This window comes from Gymnodraco acuticeps, unplaced genomic scaffold (assembly GCF_902827175.1).
Source record: "Gymnodraco acuticeps unplaced genomic scaffold, fGymAcu1.1, whole genome shotgun sequence".
NCBI lineage: Eukaryota > Metazoa > Chordata > Actinopteri > Perciformes > Bathydraconidae > Gymnodraco > Gymnodraco acuticeps.
Genome location: NW_022991348.1, coordinates 72,467 through 84,332, shown reverse-complemented (window position 1 = coordinate 84,332; position 11,866 = coordinate 72,467). Strand labels below are relative to the sequence as shown.

The window sequence follows — 11,866 nt, the reverse complement described above, 5'->3', positions numbered from 1 at the left end:
TCACTCACTCACTCACTCACTCACACACTCACACACATTTTTCATTGTCATAACTACACTGTAGCTAATGTACAAATGACAATAAAAGCCTTGAATCTTCTTGCGTCAGAGGCTGTACAAAATGTGTTTACGTTCATTAGTAAATATGTTGTTGATGCTGTAAACCTGCCCTTATTGCCAAACGATCAGAAAGCAGACAGGATAAGCCCTATTCTGACATCTTCTCCATGTTCTCCTCAGCTCAGCAGAACAGAAGGAGAGATGGCTCTCCCTTCTCAAAAGGTAAACTCTGCCTCCATGCATAAACATAAAGTGTGTGTGTGTGTGTGTGTGTGTGTGTGTGTGTGTGTGTGTGTGTGTGTGTGTGTGTGTGTGTGTGTGTGTGTGTGTGTGTGTGTGTGTGTGTGTGTGTGTGTGTGTGTGTGTGTGTGTGTGGTGTGTGTGTGTGTGGTGTGTGTGTGTGTGTGTGTGTGTGTGTGTGTGTGTGTGTGTGTGTGTGTGTGTGTGTGAAGAGAGACGAGTAAAGCTTCCTCTCTGCTTCCTTTCCAGTCGGATAAAAGAAGAGAAGGAGAAGGAGGAACCTAAAACTATTCCTCTGAGGGTCTATGGGAAGGGGATCAATACTTTTGCTATTGTAAGTTTACCTTCTGTAATGTTAACAGGATGAATTGTACACACCAACACCATATTATTCTAAATCAAGCTTTCTATGATGTGATGTTTAAAGATTTTCTGTCTCTGTCACTTTTATTACTGATATCTGAAGTTACACCTCTTGCCTTGGTTTGTCCCGATGTCTTTCTATCCCAATTAGACCAAGACGCTTCCTGTCAGCAACTCAGATTCAACCAATGAGGTGATCCGCCTGGCCCTGCAGCAGTTTGGCATCATAGTGAGTGAAACACATATTTTAATTGGATTGTATTTCATGTGTTGTAACATATGCTCTGGCTGTTTGTGATCTGATGTAAACGGCTAAAAACTACTTAACGAAATGTATTGATCAGGTTAACTATAAGTATTAAGTAAGGTACTTATTTGAATGACCTGACACTGCTGCTGAAATATCTCCGTTTCTGATTACATACATTTTCATTATGTTAACCTGCAGGCGTTTATGTAATGAGGGCTTCCATTTTGTGTTGTATCTCCTAAAATTTCGAAAGATCTCGGTCCTGGTTTCCCTGATGTCTTTACAACATAATCATCCATGCCATACAACTCAGAACAACTAACGTTTTCACAGACGCCCTGTAGCCTATTTCCAGCTGCAAGTTGCATGTGATATGACCCCACAGCGTGTGAGATAATCCTATCCTAAAATGACCGACTGTGTGGTTTTAAAGGCATTGTTCTCCGAGTGTTTCTTTTCTGACCGTCTCTCTCTGTGTTTTGCTCAGGGAAATGTGAAAGACTTCCAGCTGTGGGTCATCTCCAAGAGGGACAACGCCCCCTATCCTCTGATAGGTCAGTAAGTCAAAGACCACTTTGAGTCTTCAGGTCATTTCTATTTAGCTTCTGCAGAGACAGTTTGAGAAGCTCTAAGCGCTGACACGTGGGTGAGATGTTTTTAGACACACTAGCACCATTCATTCGTGGAGAAGAGTGTGTGTTCTGTAATGCATCTCCTGCAGGGTGAAAGCGAGAGGTCACAGTGTGTGTGCTGACTAATAATGTGATGTTATCCATGTTTTTCTAACCAGCCTGCGGGGAGTTACATTGCCTCTTGTCCTCCCACTCAGGTCATGAGTTTCCCTTCAGTATCCAGATGAGTCATGTGAGACAGGCGGGGTCTCAGGGGGGGGGGAGCAGAGCGGCAGACAGACAGGTGGAGCAGATGCAGGTGTACAAGCAGTGCCAGTTCATTATGAAGCCTCGAATCAATGAAGCACCGCAGGAATCTGCAGGTGAGATCAATATCTGTTTAAAAAAGGGATGAAAATGTCGTTTTTACTCATGCATCCTTTTTTATTATGTATACAATGCTCATTTACATGAATTTCTTGCATCTATCTATCTATCTATCCTACCTACCTACCTATCTACCTACCTACCTACCTACCTACCTACCTACCTACCTACCTACCTACCTACCTACCTACCTACCTACCTACCTACCTACCTACCTACCTACCTACCTACCTACCTACCTACCTACCTACCTACCTACCTACCTACCTACCTACCTACCTACCTACCTACCCTACCTACCTACCTACCTACCTACCTACCTACCTACCTACCTACCTACCTACCTACCTACCTACCAATCAATCAATCAATCAATCAATCAATCATGATCCTCTTAATTGCTAATGCATTCTGGGATACTGTGTTCTTCTTCTCAGATTTGTCTCAGAAGCCGTTCAAAAGGAAGCGCTCTCTCATCACCTGGGCTTTCTGGAGAGGATCCTCTTCTCACCTGAACGAACTTTCCCTCGCCAGCGGGCCCCGAGGCGTTCTGTTCGGCCAATCACTGAGCTCCGTCTGCGTGGAGGACGCTCTGCCGAAACCCGTGATGGTGAGTGGGAAAAACAAGGAGTGATTTCATAGCTTGTTTATCCTTCTTTCTCACCAAGAATTGTGTTTGTTTTTAAACTTTTAAAAAACTTTTTATTACATTTTTCTGTCCCTTCTTTAGGACATGATGGCGTTCCTTTACCACGAGGGTTCGTGGACGCGGGGGATCTTCCGTCGTCCGGCTGGAGCTCGAGCCGTCCGTGAACTTCGGGACTCTTTGGACAGCGGAGAGTTTCAACTTCCTCTGACGAGAGACCACGTCTTCCTCATCGCCGGAGTCTTTAAAGTGAGACAGTTAGAGATATCATGATATCATGCTTCTGGGTTCAAATCACGAGAGTTTCATTAATGCCAGATCTGATTGAAAAGTATAATTTCATTAGTTGGTTATCTGCTGCTGGCATAATACACTGCGAAGGGAACCAATGTGGTTTACTATCAAAAAAACTATTTATCCAAGTTGTGTTTTATTGGGAATTTGTGACTTTAATCTCAGAGAATTCGAGATGTATTTCTTATAAATTAATTACTTTATTATATCTGGGAATATTTGATTATGTTCTCATAACCTGTAGGTTGTTTCTTCTATATTTACGACTTTAATCTTAAATATTCTTAGGTTTTTCTAAGGGAAAATCACCCCCTACCCCCTGCTTCGTAATTATTTGTATTATTCTTTCACCTATAATGGTGCCACCCTAACAGTATGGGTGTATGTATATATTTAAATTAAACATCAATAGACAAAATAATAAGAAAAAGCACCTTATTCTACTGGTAATAAACAATATTGAAGGATTTATTTCCTAGGTTATTTCTTCTATATTTAAATCCTATAAATTCTTAGTTTTTTGGGGGGAATCACCCCCCGCTCCGTGCTCTGTAATTCTCTTACATAAGTACATTATTTAATATCTAATGAAGCTTCATAGCAACACGTGTCATCGTAGCATCATGTTATTTGTGAGCTAATTGACCCACAACGGTAAGAACAGAAAGTAAATCCTCTCTGTGTATCGTGCAGCTACGTTAGCAGAACAGACAGCAGAGGATCTGGATTAGCTTGTTACTATAATCTGGATTATTATTATTATTATTATCTGCAGGGATAACAGAGAGCTTCTGCACACAAGGGGTCACTTATACACACATCAATCATAATCATGCATGTGAACACTTACAGTATCAACACTAGAAACTAAGGAAACGATGCATGTGTGATAAAGTGATGTTTGTTTTCAGGATTTCTTGCGCAGCATCCCAAGCAGCTTGTTGTGTTGTGAGCTGCATGAAGAGTGGATGGACGTTCTGGAGGAAGAGGAGGAGGAAGAGGAACAATTGCAGGACGTAAAGAGGTGATGTAATGTTAAAACTGTACTGTGCATTATTTAAATCTATATATATCAACTGGAAATAACACAATATCATACTATAGTAAATATATGCCCCTGATAAACATTGTCAACTTGCAACCTACTTATTTATAGAAATAGTTATCACCGCAATAAACCGTATTTAATTGTGTCTTAATGTACATTATTTCATTTCATATTCTGTTCTTGTACATATCATATTCTATTTACATGTATATAGACTTTTTGCACAATTTTGTATTTTATGATATATGTTGCATTGTTGGAGCAGCAGAAGAATTTCATTGCCATTTCGACACTGTAGCTGATGTGCTCAATAAAACCTTTGAATCTTGAATACATACATATTAACATACGACTGTTCTTTTTCTGCAGGATGATTTTACGGCTTCCCAAAGAAAACGCCCTGCTGCTACGCTACCTGTTAGCAATGCTGCGCGGTATCCAGGGCAACGCCCACGAAAACCAGATGACGAGCTTCAATTTGTCCGTGTGCATCGCTCCCAGCATGCTTTGGGCTCCAGGAGCTCCTTGCAGCCCTGAGGTGGAGGGAGAGGAAACCAAGAGGGTGAGAAAGTGGGAGGAAATATCATTTGCTAATACTTGGAGGAATTTGACCCAGACGGAGATACAGTTGGCCTTGCTATTCTGACTCGGACACCCAGGATTGTTTGAATGTTGCAACACAATTAAATCAGTCTTTGTATCACGGCTCAGAAAGTGTGTTAGCTGTGTCTGCAGGTCATACAAGCCGTAGAAAGTTGTCATCTTTAGAAGCAAAACATATAATAACGTGGTTCCTTAGAAACAATAAGGAACCACATTATTATATCTTATTACTGGCCTTGTGTCAGGACTCTACTCTACAATTTATAAAAAATAGAACATCTTGAAGTAGTAACATGGCAAAAAGCTTGTTTTAAAATATTTCGAGCACCTAATGGAGACATTTTCAAAACTACTAAGATTAAATTAGTTTCCCTTTTCAATCAATTTCCTTTTTTTGGAGAGAAGGGTGTATTCTTATGCTTTTATGTGCTATCCTAACGCTTAATTGTGTCTTGATACTCTTTAAAGTTGTGCCTTTTAATTACTACCAAAATTCTCATTATCTTCAAAACATTTCACAGAATATTTCCGTCTTCATTGCCTGAATGTCTCAGATATTTGGGGTTATAAGCAGGGCTGCACATAACTGGTACGCAGGTGCGCATGCGCACCCCAGCCAAAAAAAGAGCACCGGATCATTTGAAAAAAGACGCATTTGCGCACCAACATTGAGAGAGAGAGAGAAAAGAGAGATGAGAGAAGAGAGAGATAGAAAAGAGAGAAGAGAGAGAGAGAGATATTTGCGAGTTGCATAAGAACTGGTAAGATAGCAGGGTTTCCCACACATAGACTTTACTCGGGCCGCCCAGGTATATTAACCGCCGCCAAAGTATAATTCGCGAGCTATTTAGGTTTAATTGTTTTAATCCGTCCGCGAGCGTGACGGCATCTGCGATCCCTCGCTATCGAGTGAAGGGTCTGCTTTATGCGCTCCGCACAACGAGGCTCCGGCGAACAGTTCATGAGCGTGCTCACTAGCGCACCTCCCCCCCCCCCCCCCTCCAGTTCATAAAGTCAAGACCCCCTCAAAAGGTCCGGTTTATTTCATTTTAAGGATGCGCACCAAGCAACATCTCCAGGTGCTCCTTTGAGAACCAGGGCAAAGAAGTTATGTGCACCCCTGCTTATAAGTATCATTCACACATGGTGTTTTTGACATATATGTGTGTTAATCCCTGATTACAGTAGCATTGTTAACTCCTTTAAACCAGGTCAAGCTTACTCAAGAATGTCTCGAATCGGCTTTATAAAAAGTATTATCTTGGAACGGTTTGACTTTTTGAAAAGAGCAAACGGTTGAGGGAAATGATCTGCAGAAACACCTCGTTTTAACCTTCATTGTCGTACTCGCTGCTCAGAAATGATGCACTCTTATTGCTGGAAGAGAAGAAAGGCGGTTCAGCCAGCCTTGGAAAGTTTGAACATTGATGATAACAACATTTGTTACACTTGTTATTAATTGAACTCCAGTTGTCACACTATTGAAAGTGTTCCCTTTGTTTGCCGCAGGTTTGTGAGCTGGTGAAGTTTATGATCGAGCACTGTCAGCAGATTTTGGGGGAAGATCCGTCTTCGCTGTTCGGAGGACCGCCACAAAGACTCACTGACGAGATGGGATCAGGTACACAAACAACAGAAATATAAAAAGTAACTTCCTATAGTTAAAGGATCATCGAAAGGTTTTCAAGTTTCAAGGCTTTATTATTCAAAGTAATCGCAGACTACAAAGTAACTCACAAAGCAAGAGATCTGGGTGTAGTGATGGACTCAGACCTGGACTTTAACAGCCACATTACAACAGTTACTAGGTCTGCATATTACCACCTGAAGAATATATCAAGGATTAAAAAACTAATGTCGCAACAGGATTTAGAAAAACTTGTCCATGCTTTTATCTTCAGTAGACTCGACAGAGCTCACTAAAACATCTCTCAGAAAGCTGCAGCTGATTCAGAACGCTGCTGCTCGAGTCCTCACTGACACTAGAGTCACTCCGGTTCTGAAGTCTTTACACCGGCTTCCAGTCGGCCAAAGAATTGATTTTAAAATATTACTGCTAGTTTTTAAATCACTAAATGGCTTAGGACCGAGGTATAGACGACCTCCTCCATCACTATGAAGCATCCAGGAGTCTCAGGTCTTCTGGGTCGGGTCTGCTCTCTGTTCCGAGAATAACCACTAAACATGGAAAAGCAGCTTTTAGTTATTACGCCCCAACAATTTGGGACAAACCGCCTAAATCGAGCACGTCCGCCGAAACACTTCCTATTTTTAAAACAAAAAACGCACCTATTTGCCGCTGCTTTTAATTGAGCCCATACTCACACTACAGTATGCCTTTTAGTCATGTATTCTGTACCTGCTGTGTTTATTTATTCATTTTATTTCATTATCTTTGCTTATTATGCCTGTTTTTAATAATGTATTTATGCTGTATTTGTTCTTAAATGTCTTTTGCTTTTATTTTGTAAAGCACTTTGAATCGCCACGTGCTGAAAAGTACTATATAAATAAAATTGCCTTTCCTTATTGTAGATATGGCAATGAAAAACTGAAGTCACAGGCTCCTCCAACAGAGCAACATATATATATATATATATATATATATATATATATATATATATAGGACATAGAACAGATAAATAGTGCAAGAGAATGTTTTGAGATGTGCAAGTAAATACAAATCAAATTGAAATAGTGCAAGAAGAGTCAAGTAAATGGAATGATATATCTTTCAAAGGTTCAGGTGTTTAATAGTCTTATGGCCTGTGGAATGAAACTCAAATCGTTCCTACATCTGTCTTGTTTATGTCTTTGCATCCCTCTCTCTCTCTTCAGACTCGTGGCTTTACCCTCTGACCGACTCGTCCTACGACAGTCTGGAGAACGAGTTGGACGTCAGCAGCTCTCCGGGTTTCTGCAGCCGAGCCAAACCTCTCCAAGGCAGCCTGGACTCCATCCTCACGCTCAGCGACTGCGAGCAAGAGCCAGATTTACTGCAAACAAACATGCAGGGGCTGAAGCTACACCTGCAGGGGAGCAAGAGCAACAGGAGGAAGAAGGAGCATGCACACTTTTCAAGCTCCACTCATGACGCACAATCTCTATCTCCTCACAGACCGAGAAGATGCTCAGAGCCAGCGATTAAATACGTGGCTAAGTTTCGCCCGTGTGTCTCCAGGAGTAAGGATAAAGAAGATGAGATGGTGTTGACACTGAGGAAAACAGGTTTGGAAATTAGCTCTCCTCGCCTCCTTTCTACCACAAATTCCCTCACAGCTACACACTCCTCCCTGGACTCTCTCAACTCCGATATCAGTGACCGAACATGGGCCAAACGACGAGGGATTCACCCAAACAAGAACCATCTCCCTCCAAGCTATCCCCCTGGCTCTTCTCCCTCCTCTGTAAGCTCTGCCCTGCCCTCTAGTGGACACCCAGGCTCCCCAGCAAAAGAAGCACCAAACTGGGGCACATTAAAAGTCTGCAGGGGCCTCCATCCAAACTCTTGGCTGAAGAAAGGCCGGAAGCTGTCACTGACCCAACAAGACAACGTGGAGAAGGAGGAAGACGACAAAACTGGAGTGAGTATTGATGATATTTAGTAAAGATAGTATATATATATCAAGCCAAAGTGAAAACCTGCCAATTTAAATTGCCTTTTTTTATTGTAAATGGTAAATGGACTGTACTTATATAGCGCTTTATCCAGTCTTTAAGACCCGTCAAAGCGCTTTACATACTACATGTCATTCACCCATTCACACCCATTCATACAGAGCAGTGTACCTTACTCTAGGACCTAACATTCACACACCGTCGGCCATCGGGAGCAACTCAGGGTTAAGTATCTTGCCCAAGGATACATCGACATGTTGGCTGTACGGGCTGGGATCGAACCCACAACCTTCTGGTTGAAAGACGACCGCGCAGCCACAGTCGCCACTATAATTATATTGTTAACAAGTATATAATCTCCCAATACTACTATATATATCATGAATAATTTGATTGTCCCAATAAAGACGTTTTTATTTATGACTAACTTGATTATTTTTGCCCTCAAATTTGAATGTCAAAGCATAGCAGCTTTCCGAAGTAAACGGTTAAGGGTTAATCTCGCTTAATGATGATAAATGAGCATCACTTTCTTCCTGCAATAACTGCATATATATTCTTATTGTTACTCAGCCTGTAGTGTAAAGTAGGGCTGCTCGATTATGGCAAAAATCATAATCTCGATTATTTGGGTCAATAATTGTAATTGCGATTATTAATTGCGATTATTCATTGACTTTGATAACATCCATTTATTCTACTTTAAAACAAATACAAATAATAATTTGAACTTTTTAACTGTTGAGTTATACGTTCAGGGTAATCAACTGAAAAACCAATATAAAATAAATTATACATTCATGTCTACATTTAAATAAATAATATCAAAATAATAAATACCAATGAACAAGGTCAACAGACATGTTGCAGTGCACTGTCACAACCTGAACACTCCTTAACATATAGCCAACATTTTGGTTCCACACATTCCACTCACTCCACTGGGTCAATAATTGATATCACGATTATTAAAAACGATTATCCATTTACTTTGAAAACATCAATTTATTGGAGAAAAAACATTTGAACAGTATCGTTTTATTTCGATGACGTTGTTTTCGTAATCGTTGCAAGCCATAATCGTAATCGCGATTAAAATACGATTAATTGAGCATCCCTAGTGTAAAGGCAGTCTGGGCACACACCGTGACTTAAACTGGAACTTCACTTTGCTTTTTTTAACGAAAGAACGACCATCATTTGAGTTTTAATTCACACTTAATGTCACTGCAATAAGAAGTGAATAGAAACTAAAATGTCATTCTGTGTTTTCTACCAAACAGGCTGGACTTACTGGGAAAGCTGCACCAGAGAAAGGAAAAGCGGGGGAAAAGGGAGGAAGAAAACTGATCTCAATCAGCCATCCCATGCCCATATCATCCTCTAAAGATGCAGGAGGAGGAGGAAGAGGAGGAGGAAGAGGAGGCCATGTGAAGGGGAGACAACCAACACATCACCGCTCCACAGGGAGTCTTCAAATCCCCACAAATTCCCTGTGGATCCACTCCTCAGACTCCCCTGCAGAGAGTGAAATGAAGCCTCCATCGCCGTCTTTATTCTTCAAGCATAGCAGGCCTTCTTTGTCGCTGTTCAAGCAACACAAGTCTCAATCCGTGGGAGAAGGATGCGACGCCATGCTCCAAAAGCGACGAGGGTCTGAACCTGGGCGAGTGCTCGTGGATCGATCTTCCACTTTCACACGAGCACGACTTCCCAGCGACCCAGGACTCAAAATCTCCCATGTGGATTCACCACAGTCCCATTTCTGCCTCTCCCCATGTGAAACCAAGACAGTGAGGGACTACTTTTCCTCTCACCCGCGCAGTAATCCCCAAAGCGGCCAGCAGGTGGCGCTCGCCCTCATGGAGAATCGCAGGGAGTGGTTGAGGAGATGCAGCGATCCTTCATCCGCCGAACCAGACTTTGAGAAGCTGCTATTCGCTGAAGAGTCTTATGTGTGATCTTGATTTGATGCAACAAGGAAATAAACGAGACGTCACTGCTGTGGTTAGATGTGATATTCCGCACCTTAAATGCATGACTGCTTTTGGTGTATGCCTTCAACACTTTAATTAGTTTGCTTAGGTAAAACAAACACGGCTTAAGTACATTTTAAACTTTGCCTAGTGCTTAATGCCAGACAGGGAACACGCTTAATGCAGAAACAACATTTATTTGTATTGAAATAATACTTGAATTCTAGTCCAAACTGGTGGATCGTTGATGCGTAATTGTGTTGGTATATCAGGCCAAAGGAAAAACCTGCCAATTTAAATTACTTGGTGTAGCCTTTTTTTTTAAATTGTAAACAAGTATATCATCTCCTATTAATAATGAATCATTGGGTTACCCCAATAAAGACGTTTTTATTTATAACTTACTTGATTATTTTTGCCCTCAAATTTAAATGTCGAAGCATGGCAGCTTTCAGAAGTACACTTAATAGATGGTTAAGGGTTACACTTGCTTTATGACGCTAAATGAGCATCACTTTCTTCCTGCAATAACTATATATATATATATAACTATATATATAACTATATATTTATATATATATATATATATATAACTATATATATATTATATATATATATATATAGTTATATATATATATATAGTTAAATATATATATTTATATATATATATATATAACTATATATATAACTATATATATAGATATATATATATAACTATATATATAACTATATATATAGATATATAACTATATATATAGTCATCTAATTAATTAGAGGCCGGGACTCGATTAAAAAAATTAATCTAATTAATTAGAGGCTTTGTAATTAATTAATCGAAATTAATCGCATTTTTAATCGCATATACATATTTGACCTAAGAACAGTGAGAAGCAATTTTTTTTCACATGGATTTTAGTATACCATTAGGCGCATTCACACCGCAGTACTTTTCCCACAAAGGTTCATGAGAACTTAGTTCATGAGAACTCTTTGAACCTGGGGGAGGATTAGGCAAATGAAGCCGCTGACGTCACTTCTTCTTCTTCTGCTTTGGGTTTACTGGCAGGCCGCAAACCACTTCACGGCGTATACTGCCGCCCAAAGTCCCCGGCCGGAAGTCCCCGGAGTTGGGGAAGGCTTCAGTAGAAGCTGCTGGGACTCCCAGCAGCTTCTACTGAAGCCTTCCTAGTAAATCGCCAGAACGCCGACACCTCCTCATCTCCACCGCTCCCATGTTTTATTTTGTGTTGCCATAAGTTAGTCTCTCTGCGTTTCTGCGCTGGGCTAATGCTAATAATGCTAATGCTAATAATGCTAATGCGAGGATAATAAAATGGCGGCTTCACAAAACTTTTTGGGAGTTTTACGGGGCGTGGTTTGCAATCCGCCCAGCCAATCAGAAATATAGCTCTTTTCTCACAAGAGAGCCGCACGAAAGTCCCTGCTCTCTAGCAGCTCTCTGCTCTCTAGCAGGGACTTTCGTGGGGGTAAAAAGGTTCTCATGAACTAATTTTAGTACCGGCTCTTTTTGGTGTGAACGCGATTAAAGAGGCTAACGTCCACGCTAGCTTCCACGCTAGCTGCTATATGTTTTGCATTGAGGTGATACTTGAGGCTTGATGTGCTGCGGTGATATGCGAATTCCTTTTTGCATAATTTGCACACAACTGTGCTCTTATCGACGCTTCCATCCGTCCGTTTTTTAAAACAACATTTCCCACTGTTGTTCACTGTGGTTTGTTGTCTGAAGTCATGAACGTTAGTTGGTGC

The 11,866-nt window shown here is 40.9% G+C and overlaps 1 protein-coding gene across 1 annotated transcript in view; it reads left to right on the top strand.

The window, feature by feature from the left end:
* Positions 1 to 10,616, top strand: part of LOC117562727 (rho GTPase-activating protein 20-like) — a gene marked incomplete in the record, with an annotated part of 12,553 nt that extends 1,937 nt beyond the window's left edge. The window contains 12 exon segments of the mRNA XM_034240615.1: positions 241 to 282; positions 550 to 634; positions 815 to 892; positions 1,401 to 1,467; positions 1,743 to 1,907; positions 2,349 to 2,521; positions 2,642 to 2,806; positions 3,763 to 3,875; positions 4,269 to 4,461; positions 6,012 to 6,123; positions 7,341 to 8,086; positions 9,404 to 10,616. Of these exon segments, the coding sequence (XP_034096506.1) occupies positions 241 to 282; positions 550 to 634; positions 815 to 892; positions 1,401 to 1,467; positions 1,743 to 1,907; positions 2,349 to 2,521; positions 2,642 to 2,806; positions 3,763 to 3,875; positions 4,269 to 4,461; positions 6,012 to 6,123; positions 7,341 to 8,086; positions 9,404 to 10,081 (2,617 nt within the window).
* Between the last annotated feature and the right edge of the window lie 1,250 nt (positions 10,617 to 11,866).